This window comes from Hemiscyllium ocellatum, chromosome 20 (genome assembly GCF_020745735.1).
Source record: "Hemiscyllium ocellatum isolate sHemOce1 chromosome 20, sHemOce1.pat.X.cur, whole genome shotgun sequence".
In the NCBI taxonomy this organism is placed as follows: Eukaryota; Metazoa; Chordata; class Chondrichthyes; order Orectolobiformes; family Hemiscylliidae; genus Hemiscyllium; species Hemiscyllium ocellatum.
In genome coordinates, this window is record NC_083420.1 from 17,371,399 (window position 1) to 17,396,582 (window position 25,184).

Genomic DNA, 25,184 nt, shown 5'->3' on the forward strand with positions numbered 1-25,184 from the left:
AGTTGGTGTACTGCCAAGAACAGAGGTGGAAGTTTGTGGATGGTGAAAGCCAATCATCTTAGTCCTAGACCATCACTGCAGGAGTTCCTCAAGTGCAACCAGCTTCAGCTGATTCATCAATGATCTTCTGTCTTTCATTCTGTCAGAAATGGGGATGTTCATGGATATTTGCACAATATTCAGCATAATTTACTACCACTTAGATGAAGAATTTATGCTCATATGCAGCAAGACCGTGATAACATCCAGACTTGGGTTGATAAATGGCGAGTAATGGCTGGTACAATTGCAACATTTAAGAGGCATTTGGATGGGTATATAAATAGGAAGGGTTTGGAGGGGTATGGGCCGGGTGCTGGCAGGTGGGACTAGATTGGGTTGGGATATCTTGTCGGCATGGATGGGTTGGACCGAAGAGTCTATTTCCATGCTGTACATCTCTATGACTTTATGACTCTAACTAGGGATGCTCAATAAATACTGGCCTAGCCAACAATGCCTGCATCCAATTAAATTTTTTTTTAGAAAAAGGGCCAAAACTGTTGTGAATTCACAAGGTATAATCTTAAAGAGATTCCTTTGTCTTCACAGAGTGACAGATATTAGATTGAATTACCTGGATACACTCACATTCCCAAATGATCCAGCACAGTCAGAGTTACACGTGACTTAGTGATGCAGCCACGAATCAATCACATCAGAAATTCTCTCATTTATTTAAACACTAAATACGTGCCGTGCAGAACTCAACAGGTAGCTGCTGCAAACACACGGGTTGTTCTCAGATTCAAGCTGCTTCACGTGCAAGTCAGGTTTCTATAGTAATCAACCTACCACAGTGATCAGATATGTGAGATCTACCAGAATGCTTCTGGATGAATGCCAACTGGGAGGCTGTACACTAACAAATGCATAGAGCTATTAAAGTTTCAGAATGGAGGAAAACTAAAACTGCTTTACACTTGGATTTGGAGTAATTATTGTAAGCAATAACTAATGGGAAGGCATGGACAAAATTGAGGAGAAACTAGCACAATGGTGGCTCTGCTGTGCCATATTGACCATGCGGTTATCTACTGAGCCATCAATGGAGCTTCATGTTGTCTCTTCCATCAGAAGAACTATATATTGCTCCCATCACTCATGCAACCAGAGGAGTTTTGAAATAGAATTAATAAGGAATCATATGTAAGGAATGGAGTGGACACAAGGAGAAAATCAGTTCCTTGCAATAATTCTCACTGCTGATGTTAGCTTACACTTTATACCACTTGGTTGGATGGGAATTGGTTAGCTAAGTTGGCTGGATGGCCTGGATAGTAATGTTAACCACACAAGTTCAATTCCCACACTATGAACATCCCATCTTTTCATTCTTGCCCCTCGCCTGAGACATGGTGACACTCTGATTAAACTTATCACTAATCGTCTCTCTTCAATAAGTGAGAGTGGCCCTAGGGCCCTCTGGAACTATGGCTACTTTACATTTACACTTGACATGGTGTGGCTTACATTATCAGAATATTTTATCGTTAGCCTGTACAAAGCAAGTAATTCAATCCTTTGTTATGCATAATAAAAATAATTATAAATTACCTGTATCATTGTCAGGGAAAGTTGGCACTGAAGGTGAAGCAGAAAGCATTTCCTAATTCCTGAAATCATTTGCCGAGCCTAGGCAGCAATAAGTTTTCAAGATTCAACAAGTTTTAAACTGAGTCAAAATGTATTGATATTAATAAAGCCTACAAAGGTCATTAGATGTTTTGCTAATCTTCTGCTTTTAAAATACACATCATTTGCAAAGATCTTCCAGCTAAACAGATTTCAAGATTTATTGATTCCCTTTAGACCACCTGGGAAATACCTTAGATTTTGCCCCTTCCCTCACCCCTCGAAGGAAAAAGAATTTTCTCTCTTCCCACTGGTCCCCACATCACCAGACCGAAGGGCTTGGACTGCTCAGGTGGGCACTGAAAATCCCATGTGACTCCTTCAAAGAAGAGGAGGGATGTTATCTTTTAAGGCCCTGCTAATACTTATCCCACAATCAACACCAGAAAAGCAGATTATTGGACCATTTGACATTATATTGGGAGATTACTAAGTGTTAATGGATCCAACTTCCAACAGTAAATATAATTTAAAAGTACTTAATTGGGTAGAAAGTGCTTTGGGAACTTCCTGAGTTTGTGAAAGATGTTACAATACAGGTTTTTTCTGTAACAAAATATTACATTCATTTTTATCAGGGTTTCTGTGCGGAAGAAGGGCATAAATAGAAAAGGCTGGTACTTTTTATGGGTGAATTTATTCTCTTGCTAATGTCCTATAATCAGGTTAATTTGGCGACTAAACTTAAAGTTCCATGGAAAGGGGTGATTAGTTTATAATTAAATTGTTAAAAATCATTCCAGTCATAGAATCATATGTTACAGAAGAAGCTCTTTAACCCATTGAGTCTACACAACTACGTTACTTTAAATCTACTAAACCCGCTTATCAGCACTTGGCTGATAGCCTTGAAAGTTATAACATTTCCAGTGTACATCCACATATTTTGTAAAAATTGTGTTGTTTCATATCTCAATGACCTCAATACCTCAAGGACTGATTCGGCATAGTCAACATGGCTTTGTGCGTGGGAAATTATGTTTCACAAACTTGATGGAGTTTTTTTGAAGAAGTAACAAAGAGGATTGTTGAGGGCAGAGTAGTAGATGTGATCTATATGGACTTCAGGAAGGTGTTCAACAAGGTTCCCCATGAGAGACTGATTAGCAAGGTTAGATCTCATGGAATACGGAGAGAACTAGACATTTGGTTACAGAACTGGCTCAAAGGTAGAAGACAGAGGTGGTGGTGGAGGGTTGTTTTTCAGACTGGAGGCCTGTGACCAGTGGAGTGCCACAAGGATCAGTGCTGGGCCCTCTACTTTTGTCATTTACATAAATGATTTGGATGCGAGCATAAGAGGTACAGTTAGTAAGTTTGCAGATGACACCAAAATTGGAGTTGTAGTGGACAGCAAAGAGGGTTACCTCAGATTACAACAGGATCTGGACCAGTTGGGCCAATGGGCTGAGAAGTGGAGTTTAATTCAGATAAAAGCGAAGTGCTGCATTTTGGGAAAGCAAATCTTAGCAGGACTTATACACTTAATGACAAGGTCCTAGGGAGTTTTGCTAAACAAAGAGACCTTGGAGTGCGGGTTCATAGCTCCTTGAAAGTGGAGTTGCAGGTAGGTAAGATAGTGAAGAAGGTGTTTGGTATGCTTTCCTCTATTGGTCAGAGTATTGAGTACAGGAGTTGGGAGGTCATGTTCCAGCTGTACAGGACATTGATTAGGCCACTGTTGGAATATTGAATGCAATTCTGGTCTTCTTCCTATCAGAAAGATGTTGTGAAACTTGAAAGGGTTCAGAAAAGATTTACAAGGATGTTGCCAGAGTTGAAGGATTTGTGCGACAGGGAGAGGCTGAACAGGCTGGGGCTGTTTTCCCAGGAGCGTCGGAGGCTGAGGGGTGACCTTATAGAGGGGTATGGATAGGATAAATAGACAAGTCTTTTCCCTGGGGTCAGGGAGTCCAGAACTAGAGGGCATAGGTTTAGGGTGAGAGCGGAAAGGTATAAAAGAGACCTAAGGGGCAACTTTTTCATGCAGAGGGTGGTACATGTATGGAATGATCTGCCAGAGAATGTGGTGGAGACTGGTACAATTGCAACATTTAAGAGGCATTTGGATAGGTATATGAATAGGAAAGGTTTGGAGGGATATGGGCCGGGTGCTGGCAGGTGGGACTAGATTGGGTTGGAATATCTGGTCAGCATGGATGGGTTGGACCGAAGGGTCTGTTTCCATGCTGTACATCTCTATGACTCTATGACCTGCCCAGGCATTCCAGATTCCCACCCAGGTGAATTTCCCAGGTGAAAAAAATCTTCAAATTCCATCAAAACCTTCTGCCTTTCACCTTAAAACTATGCCACTTGTATTGACCGTGCAAAACATGAAGATTAAAAGCAAAAATTATCAATTTTTGGAAAGCTGAAATAAGCACAAAATATTTCAGTAGGAAAAACGTTTATTTTTTACATGTGGCCAACAAGATGATAAAACTAGCTGGGCATTTCCAAGGTTTTCATTTTTTTAAAATTTAGAATCTCTAGGATTTGTAGATTTTATTTCCATTTGTAGCAGATCCTTACTGTGTTTGAGGAACTCTCAAATACCTGTTTGATTAGCTGGATTATGCTGATGTTGCCATGGTTTCTGAAGTGCACAGAGCTTGCTAGGCTACCAAAGAGGCTGGACAAGTAGAATGGTGTGGTTTTGTGTGAGCATGAAGTTAAATGTTCACAATCTTTGTGGCAGGTCTGCCTGTAGTAAGACAAACTCAAAGGATCCAAGGAAAAGCTGCAAGTTGAACAAATCAAAGCAAAAGTTCCATCACTGAGTTGGCTAAATTGCAAACAACTTATACAGCTTGATGATATTGACCTCAAAGCCTACAACATTTCATAAAATAGACACATTTAATCAGGATTCATTTTGAAACATTCCTTTTGATATTTCTCTTCGAATAATGCTGTTTTATTGCTCGCAGAGGAGTATGATTTAGCCTCTGAATCATGGCTGATCTCCAGTTTAACACAAAGGGCTGAATCTGACCAGAATTGAGGGTTCGGTTAAGAAAAAGAAGGAAGCACATGTCAGGTATAGACAGGATAGATCGAGTGAATCCTTAGAAAAGTATAAAGGAAGTAGGAGTATACTTGAGAGGGAAATCAGGAGGGCAAAAAGGGGACATGAGATAGCTTTGGCAAATAGAATTAAGGAGAACCCAAAGAGTTTTTACAAATACATTAAGGACAAAAGGGTAACTACGAAGAGAATCAGGCCCCTCAAAGATCAGCAAGGCGGTCTTTGTGCGGAGCCACAGAAAATGGGGGATATACTAATTGAGCATTTTCAATCAGTATTTACTGTGGAAAAGGATATGGAAGGTACAGACTGTAGGGAAATAGATGATGACATCTTGCAAAATGTCCATATTACAGAGGAGGAAGTGCTGGATGTCTTGAAACGGATAAAGGTGGATAAATCCCCAGAACCTGATCAGGTGTACCCTAGAACTCTGTGGGAAACTAGAGAAGTGATTGCTAGGCCTCTTGCTGAGATATTTGTATCATCGACAGTCACAGGTGAGGTGCTGGAAGACTGGAGGTTGGCAAACGTGGTGCCACTGTTTAAGAAGTGTGGTAAGGACAAGTGGGGAACTATAGATCAGTGAGCCTGACATCAGTGGTGGGAAAGTTGTTGAAGGGAAACCTGAGGGACAGGATGTACATGAATTTGGAAGGGTAAGGACTGATTAGGAATAGCCAACATGGCTTTGTGTGTGGGTGATCATGTCTCACAAACTTGATTGAGTTTTTGGAGGAAGTAACAAAGAGGATTGACGAGGACAGAGTGATAGATGTAATCTATATGGACTTCAGTCAGGTGTTCAACAAGGTTACGCATGAGAGACTGATTAGCAAGGTTAGATCTCACGGAATACAGGAAGAACTAGCCATTAGGATACAGAATTGGCTCAAAGGTAGAAGACAGAGGGTGGTGGTGGAGGGTTGTTTTTCAGACTGGAGGCCTGTGACCAGTGGAGTGCCACAAGGATCGGTGCTAGGTCCTCTACTTTTTGTCATTTACGCAAATGATTTGGATGCGAGCATAAGGGGTACAGTTAGTAAGTTTGCAAATGACACCAAAATTAGAGTTGTAGTGGACAGCGAAGAGGGTTAGCTCAGATTACAACAGGATCTGGACCAGATGGGCCAATGGGCTGAGAAGTGGCAGATGGAGTTTAATTCAGATAAATGCGAGGTGCTGCATTTTGGGAAAACAAATCTTAGCAGGACTTATACACTTAATGGAAAGGTCCTAGGGAGTTTTGTTGAACAAAGAGACCTTGGAGTGCAGGTTCACAGCTCCTTGAAAGTGGAGTCGTAGGTAGATAGGATAGTGAAGAAGGTGTTTGGCATGCTTTCCTTTATTGGTCAGAATATTGAGTACAGGAGTTGGGACTGTACAGGACATTGGTTAGGCCACCATTGGAATATTGCATGCAATTCTGGTCTCCTTCCTATCAGAAAGATGTTGTGAAACTTGAAAGGGTTCAGAAAAGATTTACAAGGATGCTGCCAGAGTTGAAGGATTTGTGCTACAGGGAGAGGCTGAACAGGCTGGGACTGTTTTCCCTGGAGCATCAGAGGCTGAAGGGTGACGTTATAGAGGTTTACAAAATTATGAAGGTCATGGATAGGATAAATAGACAAAGTCTTTTCCCTGGGGTCAGGGAGTCCAGAGCTAGAGGGCATAGTTTTAGGGTGAGAGGGCCAAAATATAAGAGACCTACGAGGCAACTGTTTCACACAGAGGGTGGCACATGTATGGAATGAGCTGCCAGAAGAAGTGGTGGAGGGTGGTACAATTGCAACATTTAAGAGGCATTTGGATGGGTAAATGAATAGGAAGGGTTTGGAATGATATTGGTCAGGTGCTGGCAGATGGGACTAGATTGGGTTGGGATATCTGGTTGGCATGGATGGGTTACCAAAGGGTCTGTTTCCATGCTGTACATCTCTATGAGGAGAAAGTGAGGTCTGCAGATGCTGGAGTATCAGAGCTGAAAATGTGTTGCTGGAAAAGCGCAGCAGGTCAGGCAGCATCCAAGGAACAGGAAATTCGACGTTTCGGGCCAGAGCCCTTCATCAGGAATGAGGAAAGTGTGTCCAGCAGGCTAAGATAAAAGATAGGGAGGAGGGACTTGGGGGTGGTGAGATGGAGATGTGATAGGTGGAAGGAGGTCAAGATGAGGGTGATAGGCCGGAGTGGGGTGGGGGCGGAGAGGTCAGGAAGAAGATTGCAGGTTAGGAAGGCGGTGCTGAGTTCGAGGGATTCAACCGAGACAAGGTGGGGGGAGGGGAAATGAGGAAACTGGAGAAATCTGAGTTCATCCCTTGTGGTTGGAAGGTTCCCAAGCGGAAGATAAGGCGCTCTTCCTCCAACCGTCGTGTTGTCATGGTCTGGCGATGGAGGAGTCCAAGGACCTGCATGTCCTTGGTGGAGTGGGAGGGGGAGTTAAAGTGTTGAGCCACGGGGTGGTTGGTTGGTCCGGGTGTCCCAGAGGTGTTCTCTGAAACGTTCCGCAAGTAGGCGGCCTGTCTCCCCAATATAGAGGAGGCCACATCGGGTGCAGCGGATGCAATAGATGATGTGTGTGGAGGTGCAGGTGAATTCGTGGTGGATATGGAAGGATCCCTTGGGGCCTTGGAGAGAAGTAAGGGAGGACTTGTTCCTGCGGCCCATGCGGGTGCCCATGGCAACTCCTTTGGTTTGGAGGAAGTGGGAGGATTGGAAAGAGAAGTTGTTCAGGGTGAGGACCAGTCAGTCAGTCGAAGGAAGGTGTCAGTGGAAGGGTACTGGTTGGTACGGTGGGAAAGGAAGAAGCGGAGGGCTTCGTGATGGGGGATGGAGGTATACAGGGACATTTATACATTTATAAATTTATAAATTTATACATTTATCCAGACCTATATGTATGTTTATATATTTTAAAAGAGGGTTCAAGTTTCAAGTAGAGTTATATGTTGATAGTTCATAGTTTTGTTTACCTGTGGCAATTACTTCTTTAATTGTATAAACTATAGATTTTGTTAAGTACAAAAACCTGGCCAGTGCTTTCTGACAAATCCGATTCCATCAGACAGGCAAATTGGAACTTTATATACTTTGATTAAATCATTAATTTTTGTGGTGACTCCTGAGGTAGTGGGGCTTGCGAGTCAGTGGGTTGTAACAATGGACACAGATCATTGATGGCCTGGAACCTTTATCAATTAATTCAGCTGCTTTATAATAGAGTTGAAAGTGTGGTGCTGGAAAAGCACAACAGGTCAGGCAGCATCTAAGGAGTAGGAGAAACAATGTTTCAGGCATAAACCCTTCATCAGGAATGAGGCTGTGAGCCGAGGGTATGTGGGGGGTGTGGGGGTGTGTGTGGTGGTGAGATAAATGGGAGGTGGATTTTAGCCTGCCTTATGGTATAGTCTCCTCGGGCAACACATGCTCAGTTTAGCATGCCCTGCACCAGGCCAGGGTTGGGGGTGAACCCAGCTATGTTATTGAATAGAGGGTTTGTCCATTTGTAAGGTTGGGAGCGTACAGAACTATAAATTTAAGTTAATCACAAGTGAACCCAATGGGAGACATAAGAAAACAATGAGTCCAGTGGGAATTTCTGGAGAAACTACTTCACGGAAAGATTTGAGAACGGGGACTCGCTACCACAAAAAGTAGTTGAGGTGTGCATTTAATATGAAGCCGAATATATACTTGAGGAAGAAGGAATAGGAAGATAGGAATTAATTTATCAGATAAAGTAAAATGGGAGGGGACTCATGTGAATCATAATCAATTGAATTGAGTGACTTGTTCCTGTGATGCAGGGATATATTATGTAACTCAGAATTTTCACAAAGAGATCAAGAGAAAACCCACAGAAATTCTATCGATTCATCTCATTGGACTAGTATAATATCCAAATCTGAGAACACACTAAATTGAAGCTGTGATACTCACGATAAAGCTGAGGGATCTGTATGGCTGTTTCCTTCTTATCATTAAATTCTAGCAAATCTACAACTCCTAGGTCCTATTTCCTGATATTCATGCTAGAGCTGAGAGCAGGTAATTGAATACAAAATGATCATTACTGCTAGGTTTAAATAGAGCCCAGATTGTTAAGATTAAAGTTTCACCTCTTTAATACCTACAGATGCCAAATAGTTGGGTAATACAGGCAGTACTTTCCTCATTCCTGAAGAAGTGCTCATGCCTGAAACATCGACTCTCCTGCTCCTTGGATGCTGCCTGACCTGCTGCGCTTTTCCAGCAACACATTTTCAGCTCTGATCTCCAGCATCTGCAGTCCTCACTTTCTCCTAATACAGGCAGTACCCAGTTTGCAAACTGGATCTGTCCTGGAGTCTGTTTACAAGTCAGAACACAATGCAGGACGATATACAGGACCCTTTGTACTTCAGATCTTTAAAATTACACCTCTGTATGACATTACATTCACAAGTACAAGCGTTAGGAAATCGAATGTTCATATATCAGGGATCCCTTGTCATTAGTAATCTTTTTCAGAGGTTTGCTTGGTTATGAAGTTGGAATGATGAGTATAAAATTGTTGAACTTGGGTTGAACAGAGGAAAAAGCACAGTTGGTCAATTTTGGGACAGGACATGTAAACCCTTGCTGTATACTTGATCTGGGAACTGCTCCATTTTGAGACAAAGTGTTCAAAGTACCAATCCATTCTCTCTCCTGTCAAAATATGACACATTCTGGCGAGCATGAACAACAAAATATAATTTTGAAATGCAGAATGACATATTGTTAGGGCATGGTTTAAATATTTACCTGATATCACTTTGTAGAAAAACTCCAATGTTCCTATTATTAAGAGAACTTCCAAGGCAGCAAACCACTTCTCCATACTCCTGCATTATTTTCACCATCTCACACATGGCTTTAAGGAGAGAGACAGCAAGTCAAATCGGGCAATAACATTTGGCACAATCTCAAGAAGTGTGTTCATTGAAATGCTGAAGTCCCTCTAAGAACTCGTGACACTGCTGCTGTTTAATTTGGGGACAACTGCAAATATATCTGTGTTCTCAGAGAGGTATAAAGCTGCTGCTAATTTGGTGAAAGAAATGAGCAGATGATCCAGGAATGGAAAGGCCATTTAAGGTCAATTCATCTGTCTCTATGGCAGGGCCAGTTACAAAATTCTTCTCCATTCATCAACTTGCTGCCCACTTCAGGTGGTAACTGGTAAGCTATTTATATGCATACAAGTAGTTCTGAATATGCTACTGATGTCTTCAATTGCTGTCAGAGATGCGATGCACTGAATTATCTCCCTCTGCCTAATGGTGTGTTTGTATAGTATTCTGTAACTGCAATATATACAACAATTTCCTGTTGCTGTGTATTTCTTTCCCTGTGCTGTATTTGCTCCTTTTTAATTGGAACTAACTGCAACATTTCTGTGAGTTCTACCAAAGGTTGGTGAATTCCTCAGACTACAGCATGGCCGACTATTTCCTTGAAACTAATTCCCAGCATCCTGTTAAAAGTTAGAATTGAGACTACCTTCAAGAAACATTTTTGCATCACTGGAGCGGGTTTGAAGTTTGCATTGTTACTATGGCCTAATTCTCCAATTTGATTTATGCTCCGTTTTTATTCCTTAGACAATGGAAATTACAATTAAAAAACCAAAACAACTATGAACGCTGGAAATCAGAAAAACAAAAACAGAAATTGCTCAAGGATACGCAGGACTGGCAGCTTAATGTTCCTCGATACAAATGCTACAGGAAGGATAGAAAGGGAGGCAAGAGAAGAGGGGTGTGGTGTTTTTGATAAGGAATAGAATTACACCTATACTGAGGGAGGATATTCCCGGAAATACATCCAGGGAAGTTATTTGGGTGGAACCGGGAAATAAGAAAGGGACGATCACTTTATTGGGATTGTATTATAGACCTCCTACTATTCAGAGGGAAATTGAGAAACAAGTTTGTCAGGAGATCTCGGCTATCTGTAAGAATAATAGGGTGGTTATGGTAGGGGATTTTAACTTTGTAAGCATAGACTCGGACTGCCATAGTGTTAAGGGTTTAGATAGAGAGGAACTTGTTAACTGTGTACAAGAAAATTCTCTGATTCAGTATGTGGATGTACCTACTAGAGAAGGTGCAAAAGTTGACCTACTCTTGGGAAATAAGGCAATATTAAGTGCCGAAAGCTGCAGAGTTCCAAAGCAGAAATGAGGCGCAGTTCTTGCTGAAGCACTGCAGCAAGCCTGAGACAGAGATGTTGGCCAGGGAACAGGATGGTGTGTTAAAATGGCAGGCAACTGGAAGCTCAGGGTCTTCTGCAAAGTGATCACCCAATCTGCGCAGCTGCTTTCAGCTAACATTTTCCTTGCTACCATCAGTTCCGAAGAATGTTCACTGGACCCAAATCATTATACCCGATTTTTCTCCATAGATGCTGCCAGACCTGATGAATTTTTCCAGTAATTTCTGTTTTTGTGAGTGGACATTATAATGCTTAGTTAAGGACACGGCATCAACATGTTCATCATCAATCAAATGAACATATATATAGGTTACATTTATTTTATTTTTCTCTTTAATTGTACACAATTTCTTTCTAACTTTTTTATTTCTTTCCTCCCTTATATAATGAAGAATTTGATTGGGTTTCTGCCCAATGTTTATTACAGTGGCCAGCAAATAGAAAGAATGAAGAAATTGAACATTGCTGAAAAAGACACATTTTGTCAAGGCATTTTGTCTTGTAAGCATCAGGATGAATTTTCAAGAAATATCAAAATAAAAGGGAACAACATTTATACTGCACAGCATAAAATACTAGCATCACAAAACAGCAAAATTATCATGAGCAAATAATGTGTGACGTGATGTTGATCAAGGTGTAAGTGTTACCCAATGCACCAGTGAGAGGCTCTGCACATTTTAAAAATGATTTAATTCCCATTTTAATAACTCACCTGAGAGACTGTGCCTCTGACAGTAAAGCACTACAGCATAGTGCACTATAAATGTCAAGATTAGAGTGGTGCTGGAAAAGCACAACAGGTCAGGCAGCATCCGAGGAGCAGGAAAATTGACGTTTCCGGCAAAGATCCTTCATCCTGATCCTCGGTTGTTGCCTGACCTGTTGTGCTTTTCCAGCACCACACTAATCTTGACTCTAATCTTCAGCATTTCCAGTACCCACTTCTGCCGCTATAAATGTCAGCCTAGATTTTATGCTCAAGTCTCAGTGGTAGGAATAGAAGCAGAGGTGAAAGTGCAACTGACTGAGTCATGGCTGACACCTAAAATCTAATTCTTGATATTCGTAGAATCATCCCTACAGTGTAGAAGTAGGCCATTCAGTCCATCGAGTCCACACGGTCTCTGTGAACAGCATTTGACCCAGACCCACCCTATCCCTATAACCCTGCATTTTCTCTGACCTATCCATCTAGTTTGCACATCCCTGGACACTATGGGCAATTTAGCCTGGCCAATCCACCTAACCTGCACATCTTTGGACTGTGGGAGGAAACTGGAGCACCCAGGGAAAACCCACGTAGACAGGGGAGAATGTGCAAACTCCACAAACACAGTCGCCCAACAGTGGAATCAAATCTAGGTCCCTGGCATTGTGAGGGAACACTGCTAACCACTGAGGCACCATGCTGCAAATTGGTGTGAGGTAAAACTAGTCATATGAATGCCAATCATAAATGCAATTTGGATGGGTTCCAGATTTGCTAAACTTGCTGGAACATATTTATCTTATTGTCTGCCGACCTTTCAAGAATAATTTCCCCACTTAAAATTGACCTCACCAATTTATGTATATTTTCATTATTATGAAAATGCAGCAAACAAGCAATATATGGTGGTTGTACCATAATATATAGGAGGAGAATTAAGTATTTTATCCAATGAATCTCTTTTGCTATTTAATCATCACTAATATATTTCTCAGTGCCATTCTTTTACTTTCTGTCCATTAACTTTGATGCTCTTACTAATCAAGAACCTACCTATCGCTGACTTAACGACACTCGATGACTTGACTTTCATCGCCTTTTGTGGTAATTCTCCTCAGATTCACCACCCTCTGGTTGAAGAAATTCCTCCTTATCTCAGTTCTAAAGGGTCATCCCTTCACTCTGAGGCTATGCCCTCTGCTCCTAATTTCTCCTACCACTGGAAACATCTTCTCCATGTCTACTTTATCGAGGCCTCTTAGTATTCTGTACAATCACGCTGACTCTCCTGAGATATAGAGAAAAAAACAGATCTACAATTTTGATTTAAATTAATTAAACTCCAAATTAGGTTTGTATTCTGTGTTTGTCAGATTAATCAAGAATCTGTTCAGGTTCTGATATTTCCATTTGATTGCAAATTATTGTAATTCTTTTGTTCTAAAACAAATTACCTTACGAAGCTTATCATGCATTTAATACAAAATTTTGGTTTCCGGTGTTAAAACAAATAGGTTTCAAGAGGCAATCATTAAAATGAATCTGTTGGTATCTTATAACGTCATTGTCATGTTTTTGTTCACACTTTTCTTACATGACACTTCAACAACCCTGTTTAAACATTCAGAATGAATATTTGGTATGTAAACAATTGCTTGTAACAATGGCATACAGACTGTGGCCAGTGGATGGCACTGTGAAATAAGTTGGTAAATTCTCTTTCTTAATTTTTTTGCCATGAAAAAATAACTTTCAACTGACCAAAAAATAGCCCTGGACTTTTGATGGGGGTTTTCTGCTAAGAGATGATTCAAAGGTCATTGCAGAAATGGCCAAAAACAATAGTTTACTCTATTTTTTCAGTTAATTTGGGAGATAATGGCAAGTCACCTAAGCTATCTTTTGTTTAGAAGGAACTACAGTAAAATACATTTATTGAGTGCGTATAGCAAAGAAAAGAAATGAAATGAAGTGAACCCATTCACCAAACCTTACCAGTGCCGTCGTCACTACAAATACATCTGTTTCATTGAACAGAATTGATATCAATATGAATCATAATTTACATAATCGTCAACAACCAGTAACATGTGGACAATGTTATAAGGCAGCCATGTACAATCACAATACAAGATTCAACTATATCAGTAATGATGGAGGTTTTTTTTTGAGTCATGGAGCCATAGTCATAGAGTCATACAGACCTTTCAGTTCATCCAGTCCATACCAAACATAATCCCAAACTAAACTAGTCCCACCTGTATGCTCCTGGCCCATATGCCTCCAAACTTTTCCTATTCATGTACTTATCCAAATGTATTTTAAATGCTGTAATTGTGCCACATTCACCACTTCCTCATGAAGTTCATTCCACACCCAAACTACCCTCTGTGTAAAAACATTTATCCCTTGTCCTTTTTAAATCTCTCTAATGCCCTCTAGTCTTCAGATCCCTCATCCTAAGGAAAAGACACCTACCATTAAACTTAATGATAACCTTCATGATATTATAAACTTCTCAACCTCCTACACTCCAGTGAAAAAAGTCCCAGCATATCCAGCCTTTCTTTATAACTCATACCATGGACCAACGCCATGCCATCCCACCCCATGCCATTCTGTTGTCAGCAGAATGGAGCGGTATTCTGTGTGCACATAAACAAGCTTACATTGTTGACCTTCCACTGCAAATATTTAATACAAAGGGATGTGAAATTTCCCTTTCAATGTGATCACATGCCTGAGGCCAGCTTGAGCCAGCTGGGCTGATGCTGATGAGCCAACACAGTTTGGGACATTGCAAAAGGTGTGGCACCACTACTTCAATAATAGTTTCCGTCTGGGCAGAATTGCCCTTGTACTAATGGATCAATGTAACAGCATGCATCCGTATAACATCTTTACCACTGGAACATTCCAGTACATAGGTGAAAATGACTAGTGCAGATGCTGGAGATTAGTGTCAAGAGTGTGGTGCTGGAAAAGCACAGCAAGTCAGACAGCATCCAAGGAGCAGAAAAATCGACGTTTCAGACAAAATTCCTGAAGAAGGGCTTCTCGGATGCTGCCTGATCTGCTGTGCTTTTCCAGCACCACATTCTTGATTCCAGTACGTAGAGCCATTTCAAAACTGAAAGCTGTTGAAACTCAAAAGGCAATTTGGCAGCAGAAACAATTCTGGGGTTTTAAACATGGGATGGGCTCCCTTTAAAGCAAGGGTGATATGCAGGTTCAATGGAGTTTTATCTCTTGCAGCAAAGTGCTTGTAATATTTTTCACCTACGTTCGCCCACGTAATACCCCAGTGACGGATCAGTACTTACATTCTGCAGTACAGTCTGTAAAAAGCGGAACCAAAAGAGGAACATTGTCAACATGTTCCAGGTGTGGCCGAATGTTCTCAATTCCCCTGGGTAATTTAGCCTGTGAAACAAATGGCAGATTATATTTACAGCAAGCCCTGCAACCCTCATTATAATTGAAAAATAACATTGCCACCTAATGGTATATTATCATTGTTTTGAAATACATGGAAATCTTGAGATCTCACTGGGAATTAATATAGAGCATTCCAGATATCGATATCATGGGGAGGCAGAGGTGGTGGGTGTGGGGGTGGGGGGGTAGGGGTGGGGCTGCTGCTGATGAATAATGGGGGGAATGTAAACCTGTAATCCCTATTTTCTCATCCTCCTGAAAGGGACTGCCTTACAGTCTCCAAATAATCTTTGGTTCCAAGGCTAGGCATCTGAATTCACCTTTGTAGAATGACCACTTGGCTAAGACAGTATGAAGCAATCAGAGCATTCAAGACCATCCACTAATCTTCAGCTACTGGTTGAAAAAGCAAAAACAAAAAATTGGATTGGGAGTGGGCAATGGCGGCACGGTGGCACAGTGGTTAGCACTGCTACCCCACAGCGCCAGAGACCCAGGTTCAATTCCCGCCTCAGGCAATTGACTGTGTGGAGTTTGCACGTTCTCCCCATGTCTGCGTGGGTTTCCTCCGGGTGCTCTGGTTTCCTCCCACAGTCCAAAGATGTGCGGGTCAGGTGAATTGGCCATGCTAAATTGCCCGTAGTGTTAAGTTAGGGGTATGGTTGGGTTGCGCTTCGGCGGGTCAGTGTGGACTTGTTGGGCTGAAGGGCCTGTTTCCACACTGTAAGTAATCTAATCTAATCTAAACCTTCTCTACCATTCAGTAGGATCATGGCTGATCTTCAATTTCAACTTTATTTTTCTACTCTCTTTCCAGATCCTTTGATTCCCTTGCTGCCCAGTAAATAAGATTAGAACACCAGCTGGGGTCTTACAATCATCAATCAATTCACCATCATCTTTACTTTAATAGAAGAGTTCTAATTCTTCAGGAGCTGAGGTTTGAACTTTAATTCTCTGGGCTATTAGAACCATGATATGGGCAGAACCACTACTGTGCTCATCTAGAGACAATGGAGGTTAGAATGATGGACAAAAATTGAACATGTACAACAAAAAGGATTAAACAACGTGACACTAGCACAACCCTGAAGACAAATTCCTCCAACAGCTTTCAAAATATATTGTACTGATATTGTAGCACAGACGAAAAAAGAACACCATGATATTTATGCACCATTTTATCCCAAGATGTAATTGATTAAAGTCATCACACACAAATATTTAGTACATCAGACATACCCGGTTGAGATCCTCCATAAAGCTGCATGTATTACTGCCTGGTGTCCTTTCCCCATCTGTTTCTGGTAGATTCCCATCTTCTCTCATCAGTCTTTGAATCTCAGAATCTAAAAGAACTAGACAAGTTTTAGGATGCATGATTGAAACCACTATCTTCACAAGTTTGTAAAAATGCTACTTTCTGCCTAATTCCCTGAAAAATCAATAGCCTTGAAATTCTGTGGGACGTCTGCTTCACCCCCACAATGGCTCCAGGGGAAGATTCTTAGAAAGCCAAGAGAAACCATACACAAACATTTTCATGTTTGTTGATAACATGTAACTTTACCTCACCACCACCATTTCTAGGGACTACTCCAGTCCCACTAAATTGTCACATTGTTTGTCTGACATCCAGCAATGGATGAACAGAAATGCTTTCCAATTAAATATTGGGAAGTCTTTGTCTTCGATCTCCACCACAAATATTGTTCCCCAGCCACTATTTCTGTCCCTGGGAACCATCTAGGCTGAACTAGATACTTCAAAAACTTCAAATTTGACACTTTCAACTATGTTGATACATTATCACTAAGACAATCTATTTCTACTTCCTTAACATTGGCTGACTCGATCTATACCTCAACTCACCTGCTATTGAAACTTTCATCCCCACCTTTGCTGCCTCTAGACTAAACTATTCCAACTCCAGCATCTATTGTCCATAAACTAATGTAATCCAAAACGTGTCACATATTGAACTTGTGCTATCTATCGTTCCTACACTAAGGACCTATGTTTGTACCTACTTAAGCAAAGACTCGATTTTGTAATTCTCATTCTTGATTTCAAAATCTTCCATAGCCTCACTATTTCCAGTTACTGAAATCTTTTCCAACCCCATTATCTTCGAGAGCACCCACATGTTTCAATTCTAGCCTCTTGAGCAACTCCAATTTTAATCACTCAATGTTCAGAGATTATGCCTTGCTTAATTCCCTCCTTAAATCTTTCCTCATTTGCGATGCTCCTGAAAGTCCACTTCTTTAACAACAATATCTCCTTATATAGCTTGGTGACAAATTTTGTTTGATTTTGCTTCTGTAATCCAAGTTGAAGCATTGCTGTAATTATTGTTTCTGACAGACTCCTGACAGAATTACAATAAAAGACAAGTTGTGTGAGCCTACAAGATTTCAGAGTCAGTATAATGCTGTGTTCTTTCTCCCTGCCTATTTATTTTTCAGTGCATTTCTACTTCAGTGAGTTTCTTTTAGGTATTCAAATGCTGAATTACAATTCATGTCATGAAGCAAATGCATGTGTAAAGAGAGATTGATGAAGAAGAGTGGAGAAGGAAAAAGAGGAAGGAGAGAGAAAGAGGGTAAAGGAGAGGAGTTGAATGGAGGAAGAAATGAGTTGCAGAGGAAGAGAAGGGACAGAGAAGAAGGAGAGACTGGTGATAGGGGAGGGATAAACAGACTAACTTCTGGTTACCTGACCAGGTTGACCCAACTAACCATCTTATTTGCCTGCCTACTCCCTAACAATCCTCCTGACTCAGCATGATTAGACCTGACTAGACTCGGACCGAAGGGTCTATTTCCATGCTGTACATCTCTAGCAACAGAGCCCTCCCCGTCCAAAACAACAGGAAATCTCCCCCAAACACCACGACTAACCACTGTCCCCAAGGTCTGAAGGCCCACTCACAAAACCTACTCACTCACCCACCTATCCACTTACCCAATCTAGCTACCTCATTCAACTATCTACTTACCCACTGTAGCAACTTACTGACTTTCACACATGCCGACCTCACACATTCACACACTTACCTATTTTGTCACCGATTCACAGACATTCAAACTGGACTTCTAAACTCACCATAGAATGGCTGATTCTATAAAAAGCCAATCTCCTGTCTATTGCTTAACACTACTCTGCCACAGCTGAGTTTTCTGAGGGAGGCTCTGCCGATATTTCTGTGAGTGGGGATTAGAAGTCTCGCTTTGTGGGAATTTATGAGTACACCAGTAATCCGCTTATCATTGCTGCTGTTTAGAAGATTTGTGTTCATGTATTTTAATTTAATTTGTTTTTTTTATTGTCACATGTACTTAGGTACTGTGAAAAGTTTTATTTTGCGTGCAGTACCGTCACAAAATTAGAAAGTACACAAAGAGCGTGATAACATATAATAGATAAAACAATAATAGACAAGTCTCATGTAAATGACAGGGTATGTACTATAAATTTTTTTTTTAAATCCCAAATGCTCCTTATTGCTGTGAAAAATGACAATTAGAATGGAGAATGTGCTCATACGGAAAAAGCATCAATAAATCGACATAGAGACTCATGTGAGTAGTACCATATCATTTGACAACTTAAAATACATTTAGTTTGAAATTACATTGTAAAATCTCATATCACTAGTATACACTAAGGCAAACTTGTAAAGTAAGATTGTTAACTGACATTTATAAACAGAAATACCTTAAGCAGTACAGTAAAACATGGGATCAAATTGCAATACTTGAAAATTCTGTCAGATAATTAATTCTTTATTGACAGCCAGTGCTTAGAATGCACTCAGGAAAGCTCTTTCACAATATGGAATTAAATAGGGCTTCATTTTTGAATCACGTCTTTGTCAAAATTTCAACAAAACTTTGGAAAAGAGGCATATAACCTTGTTGTTCTGCAATATTTTGGGAAGTGGGCATCAGATGATCTGGTTCTATAACAAAACTATTCGATTGCAATGAGATGTGACAATTCCAGCCAGTTTCCAGGCCCATCTTCTCAGCAAATTCCTACAAAAACATAAAATGTAAACGTTTCAACATTCTGGTATAAACAGACAATTTTGGTAAGTTTTTTTTGTCATTAACAATGTCCAAACTGGTGAGGAGGTGGCTGCGTATCAGCATGCAGTAATCTGCCCAATTCCACAATGTACCAGCAGAGGGTTGTGAGGTCAGAGCATTTCTCAACACACAGAGTAGAAACTCTCAAACGCTTTGAAAGAAAGAAACATGCAGATTCTTTGACAAATGGTGCAGTACTTTATAAAAATGTGCATGTTAATCCTTCCAGTACTGAAATTCTATTGATGTGTCTGAGGCAAATAGTAGAGATGCATTTGAGGAGAAGCTGGATAAATGTAAGAAGGATACACTGATTGAATGAGGTGAAATCAGATGGAAAGTAGCCCATGTGGAGTATGAATACTGGCATAGAACTGCTAACCTGAATGACTAGTTCCTGGGCTGTAAGTTCCTAAATGATTCTATAAAGATAGGTGTTTTCTAGAATATGTGAAATTAACACTGATTCCATTTCGCTACATTGAATAATTTTTAGAATGTGAAAAAGGACACTTTCAAGCTTGATTATCTTAATAATCATTTTGCATAAACTAGGCATGCAGAATCATAAACTTAAACAAGGGGCATCAACAAGCTGTAGGAAATTCCTTCCCATTTAGCCCATGCTCTGTGCAATAGGCCAATTTCCAACTGAACTCAATGTCTGCATTGAAAACAGGAATTGCTGGAGGAACGCAGCAGATTTGGCAGCATCTGTGGAGAAAAATCAGAGTTAACATTTCGAGTCCAGTGAACATTCTTCAGAATGTCTGCATAGTCAGTGTTGTACATTGCTTGCATGAGCTTCATTTTATTATTTAGATATACATATTACAGAGGAGGAGGTGCTGGATGTCTTGAAACGCATAAACGTGGATAACTCCCCAGGATCTGATCAGGTGTACCCTAAAACTCTGTGGGAAGCTAGGGATGTTAATGCTGGGCCCATTGCTGAGATATTTGTATTATTGATAGTCACAGGTGAAGTGCTGGAAGACTGGAGGTTGAATAACGTGGTACCACTATTTAAGAAAGGTGGTAAGGATAAGCCAGGGAACTATAGACCAGTGAGCCTGACATCGGTGGTGGGCAAGTTGTTGGAAGGAATCCTGAGGGGTGGGATTTACGTTTATTTAGAAAAGCAAGTATTGATTAGGGATAGTAAGCATGGCTTTGTGCATAGGAAATCATGGCTTATGAATTTGATAAGAGTTTTTCTGAAGAAGTAACAAAGAAGATTGATAAGGGCAGAGTGGTGGACATGACCTATATGGAGTAAAAAGTGAGGTCTGCAGATGCTGGCGATCAGAGCTGAAAATGTGTTGCTGGTTAAAGCACAGCAGGTTAGGCAGCATCCAAGGAACAGGAAATTTTACGTTTCGGGCCAGAGCCAGTGATTCCTGATGAAGGGCTCTGGCCCGAAATGTCGAATTTCCTGTTCCTTGGATGCTGCCTAACCTGCTATGCTTTAACCAGCAACACATGACCTATATGGACTTTGGTAAGGCAGTTAACAAGGTTCCCCATGGGAAAAAACAGGATAACAAGGTTAGATCTCATGGAATACAGGGAGAACTAGCCATTTTGTTACAGAACTGGTTCGAAGGTAGAAGACAGAGGGTGGTCGTGGAGGGTTGTTTTTCAGAGGAGAGGCCTGTTACCAGTGGAGTGCCACAAAGATTGGTGCTGGGTTCACTACTTTTCGTCATTTATGTAAATAATTTGGATGTGAACATAGGAAGTATAGTTAGTAAGTTGGCAGATGACACTAAAATTGGAGGTGTAGTGGACAGTGAAGAAGGTTACTTCTGAATACATTGGCATCTTGATCAGATGGGCCAATGGGCCAAGGAGTGGCAGATGGAGTTTAATTTAGATAAATGCAAAGCGCTGCATTTTGGAAAAATAAATTTTAGCAGGACTTATATATTTAATGATAAGGTCCTAGGGAGTGTTGCTGAACAAAGAGACCTTGGAGTCCAGGTTCATAGCTCCTTGAAGGTAGAGACACAGGTAGAAAGGATAGTGAAGAAGGCATTTACTATGTTTTCCTTTATTGGTCAGAGTATTGAGTACAGGAGTTGGGAGGTCATGCTGCGGCTGTACATGAGATTGGGTAGGCCACTTTTGGAATATTGTGTGCAATTTTGGTCTCCTTCCTAGTGGAAGGATGTTGTGAAACTTGAAAGGGTTCAGAAAAGATTTACAAGCATGTTGCCAGGGTTGCAGGATTTGAGCTAGAGGGAGAGGCTGAATAGGCTAGGGCTGTTTTTCCTGGAGCTTCAGAGGCTGAGAGGTGATCTTATAAAATCATGAGGGATGTGGATTGGATAAATAGACAAAGTGTCTTCCCTAGGGTGGGAGAGTCCAGAACTAAAGGGTATAGGCTTAGGTTGAGAGGGGAAAAGATAAAAAAAAGGATCAAAGGGGCAACGTTTTCACACAGAGAATCGTGCATGTATGGAACGAGCTGCCAGAGGAAGTGGTGATAGCTGGTCCAATTGCAGCATTTAAAAGGCATCTGGATGTGTGCGAATAGGAAAGGTTTAGAGGAATATGGGCCAAGTGCTGGTAAATGGGACTAGATTAGGTTAGGATATCTGGTTGGCATGGACGTGTTGAACTGAAGGGTCTGTTTCCGTGCTGTACATTTCTGGTGATTCTATGATTATTTCTCAGTGTTGATAACAGGATAGCAACCATCACTCAACTAGATTGGGTGTTAAGAATAACCCCACATACAAAGGAGCCTGTAAAAGCATTATCATAAAAACCATATATTGTGTTTTTTTTATAACCATAATGTGAACCAGGATCATACTGCAGTGGTCATTTCAGTGCTAACACCACATTAAGGAAATCTGAGATCAAAAATCTGTCACATTTAATGGGGCAATTAAGAAAAGAAGGTAATGGACCATCATGAAGCATTGCCTTCACAGTGAGGGGAAATTTGTATTGCTTACTATTCATAGTAAGACTGCAAACATGTTCTTAATATATAACAGAAAGAAAAGATCTTCATTCACGACTTTCTGTTTATTGCAAAAATCATTATCAGTGTTCCAAAGTCAAGGCTAAACATTTTTCTGTTGATATTTTGAAAATAACTTCTTCTTTTGCTTGCATTCAACATAGAAAATGGTGTCCCCATATGAAAAAAATGCAATGATTATACTCAATACTTAAATTAGTAATCATTTATAACTTTGAGCGTATTACCTTGCTTTTTAGCTCATTTTCCAAGGAAAAGTAAACAAATCGGATACAAGTGTTATCTAAGCCATCTATCAGATGGACCATGTCTAGTCTGGCTTGGTATTGGGAAGATATGAGACCAAGTAAGATCTGATTGTCAAGAGGGTGCAAATTATCTTCCTGATCAAAAGTTAATTCTGAAATATAAGCAAAAATGATGTAATTATCGTTAATAAAAGACCCATGGATATCACCAATTAGGTAGTAAAATCAATAAATCAATGTTTATTTAATAAAGCATTTTGCTAAACATTTTTGCATAAACATTTAGATCCACAACAATTATTTAAGTTTTTTCATTCACTCAAATATGCATGATTATTCAAGAAACATCGATGGGTTCCTTCACTACATCTCTGCAAAGCTTTCTTTTTTACATTGAGATTGTGGCCCAGATTTTGCAGAGATGATGATAGTGAAAATATCAGCATTCACCATCATTACTCCAATGTAACTGGCAGTTATTTCTGGAGTCCACACATGTACAGAGTAAAGATGGAAATTCAGACGTTGCTGTCAATTATTATACATTTCCTCAGAGGATGTGCTGTTGAGATTCCTGCTGACAGCAGTCAATGATAAACTTTGAAATCATGACTTGTGCTCTGTCAATGTTGGTCTCGTAAAAATCCTTGAAAAACATCCACCTTGTTGAAGAGGGGTCACTGTATTTGTAATGGGGTATTATTTTGATAATTACAGCTGACTACCCTCACTGAGCTAATTTCATATTTGTAGAATTTAAATCTCCCCTTCATGGCAAAAAAAATTGCCTCATCTTCAAATTGTTTCATGAAACAATATGTTGTCTACCAATGACTAGCTTCTAACTTAATCCAGTCAATAATTATTTATTTTACTGAAGTCTTTGAGTGATTATATGTTTTTAATTTCCTGGTGTACTGGCTATGAAAATACTGCAGTATAATTGGTTGCTTACCATACGCATAGCTACTGTATGCCAAAAACTGAAATAAACTAGCCTTTTAAGTACAGTGGCTACAAGAATAGTTCAGTGTATAGTAATTCTACAGTAAGTAACTTACCTCCTGACTCTGTAGTGTTTGTTCACCACCTATAAGGCACTCATAAAGTGTGTGATGGAATATTCTTCACTTACCTGGATGTGTGCAGTTCCATCAACACTCATGAATTTCAAAATTCTTAAGACAAAATAGCTCACTTAATTGAAATGTGGTGAAACATGAAAAGCTCCAGAAAAGATTTACAAGGATGTTGCCAGGTTTGGACGGTTTGAGGTTTTATAGGGAGAGGCTGGGGCTGTTTTCCCTGGAGTGTCAGAGGCTGAGGGATGACCTTATAGAGGTTTATAAAATTATGAGGGGCATGGGTAGGGTAAATAGACAAGGTCTTTTCCCTGAGGTGGGAGTGGGGTGGAGTGGGTGTCCAGAACTGGAGCGCATAGGTTTATGGTGAGAGGGGAAAGATATAAAAGGGACCTAAGGGGCAACATTTTCACACAGAGGGTAGTGCATGTATGGAATGAACTGCCAGAGGAAGTAGTGGAGGCTGGTACAATTACAATACTTAAAAGGCATCTGGATGGATATATGAATAGGAAGAGTTTAGAGGGAGATGGGTCAAATGCTGGCAAATTGGACAAGATTAATTCAGGTTATCTGGATAGGATGGACGAGTTGGGCTGAAGGGTCGGTTTCCGTGCTGTGCAACTCTATGACTATGATTGGCACCCCAAACACAGCTTTCAATATTCATTCTCTCTCCGACTGACTCATAGTGGCAGCAGGGTGTACCATCTGCAAGTTGCACCATAGTGACTCAACAAAAATTTATTCACATTATGTTCCATCTGCCTTACTCTCGACAACTCACTCAGCCTGTCTAAATCCCCTGAAGCCTCATTGCTTCTTTCTCACAACTCACATTCCTGCCAAATTTTGGATCATTTGCAAAGTTGGAAATAATCCAATTGGCCCACACATCCAAATCATTGATACTGATTGTGAATAGCTGGGGCCCAAACACTGATCCTTGTGGTTTCTGAAAGGAATGCCATCTCACAGTAATCGCTAGTCCTTCCATGAGATCATAAGACATAGGAGAAGCAATTAGGCAATTCAGCCGATCGAGTCTCCTCCACCATTCAAACAAAGCTAATAAATTTCTCAACACCATTCTCCCACTTTCTCCCTGTAACATTTTATCCCCTTGATACTCAAGAACCTATCCATCTCTGTCTTAAGTATACTTAATGACCTGGCCTCCCCAGTTTTCTGTGGCAATGAGTTCCATAGATTCACCACTCTCTAGCTGAAGAAGTTTCTCCTTATCTCTGTTCTAAAAAGTCTTCCCTTTACTCTAAGGCTGTGCCCTTGGGTCCTAGTCTCTCCTCCCAATGGAAACATTTTCCAAACATACTCTGGAGAAAGTGAGGACTGCAGATGCTGGAGATCAGAGTCAAAAGATGTGGTGCTGGAAAAGCACAGCCGGTCAGGTGACATCCAAGGAGGAGAGTCAACGTCATGCATGAAACGTTGACTGTCCTGCTGTTCAGATGCTGCCTGACTGTAGATGTAGATCTCCAACATCTACTCTGTCCATGCCATTCAGGCTTCTGTATGTTACAATTAGATTCCCCCTCATCCTTCTAAATTCCATCGAGTATAGACCTAGAATCCTCAAACATTGCTCATATGCTAAGCTTTTCATTCCTGGGACCTCCTCTGAACCTGCACCAGGCCCAGTACATCCTTCCTCAGAT

The 25,184-nt window shown here is 40.6% G+C and overlaps 1 protein-coding gene across 1 annotated transcript in view; it reads right to left on the minus strand.

Moving 5' to 3' along the window:
* The window catches only part of LOC132825578 (transmembrane protein 94-like), a 156,054-nt gene that overhangs the window by 67,186 nt on the left and 63,684 nt on the right, over positions 1-25,184 (minus strand). Inside the window, 7 exon segments of the mRNA XM_060840958.1 lie at positions 1,597-1,674; positions 4,234-4,417; positions 9,488-9,596; positions 14,975-15,074; positions 16,332-16,438; positions 19,006-19,129; positions 22,406-22,578. Coding sequence (XP_060696941.1) covers positions 1,597-1,674; positions 4,234-4,417; positions 9,488-9,596; positions 14,975-15,074; positions 16,332-16,438; positions 19,006-19,129; positions 22,406-22,578 — 875 coding nt within the window.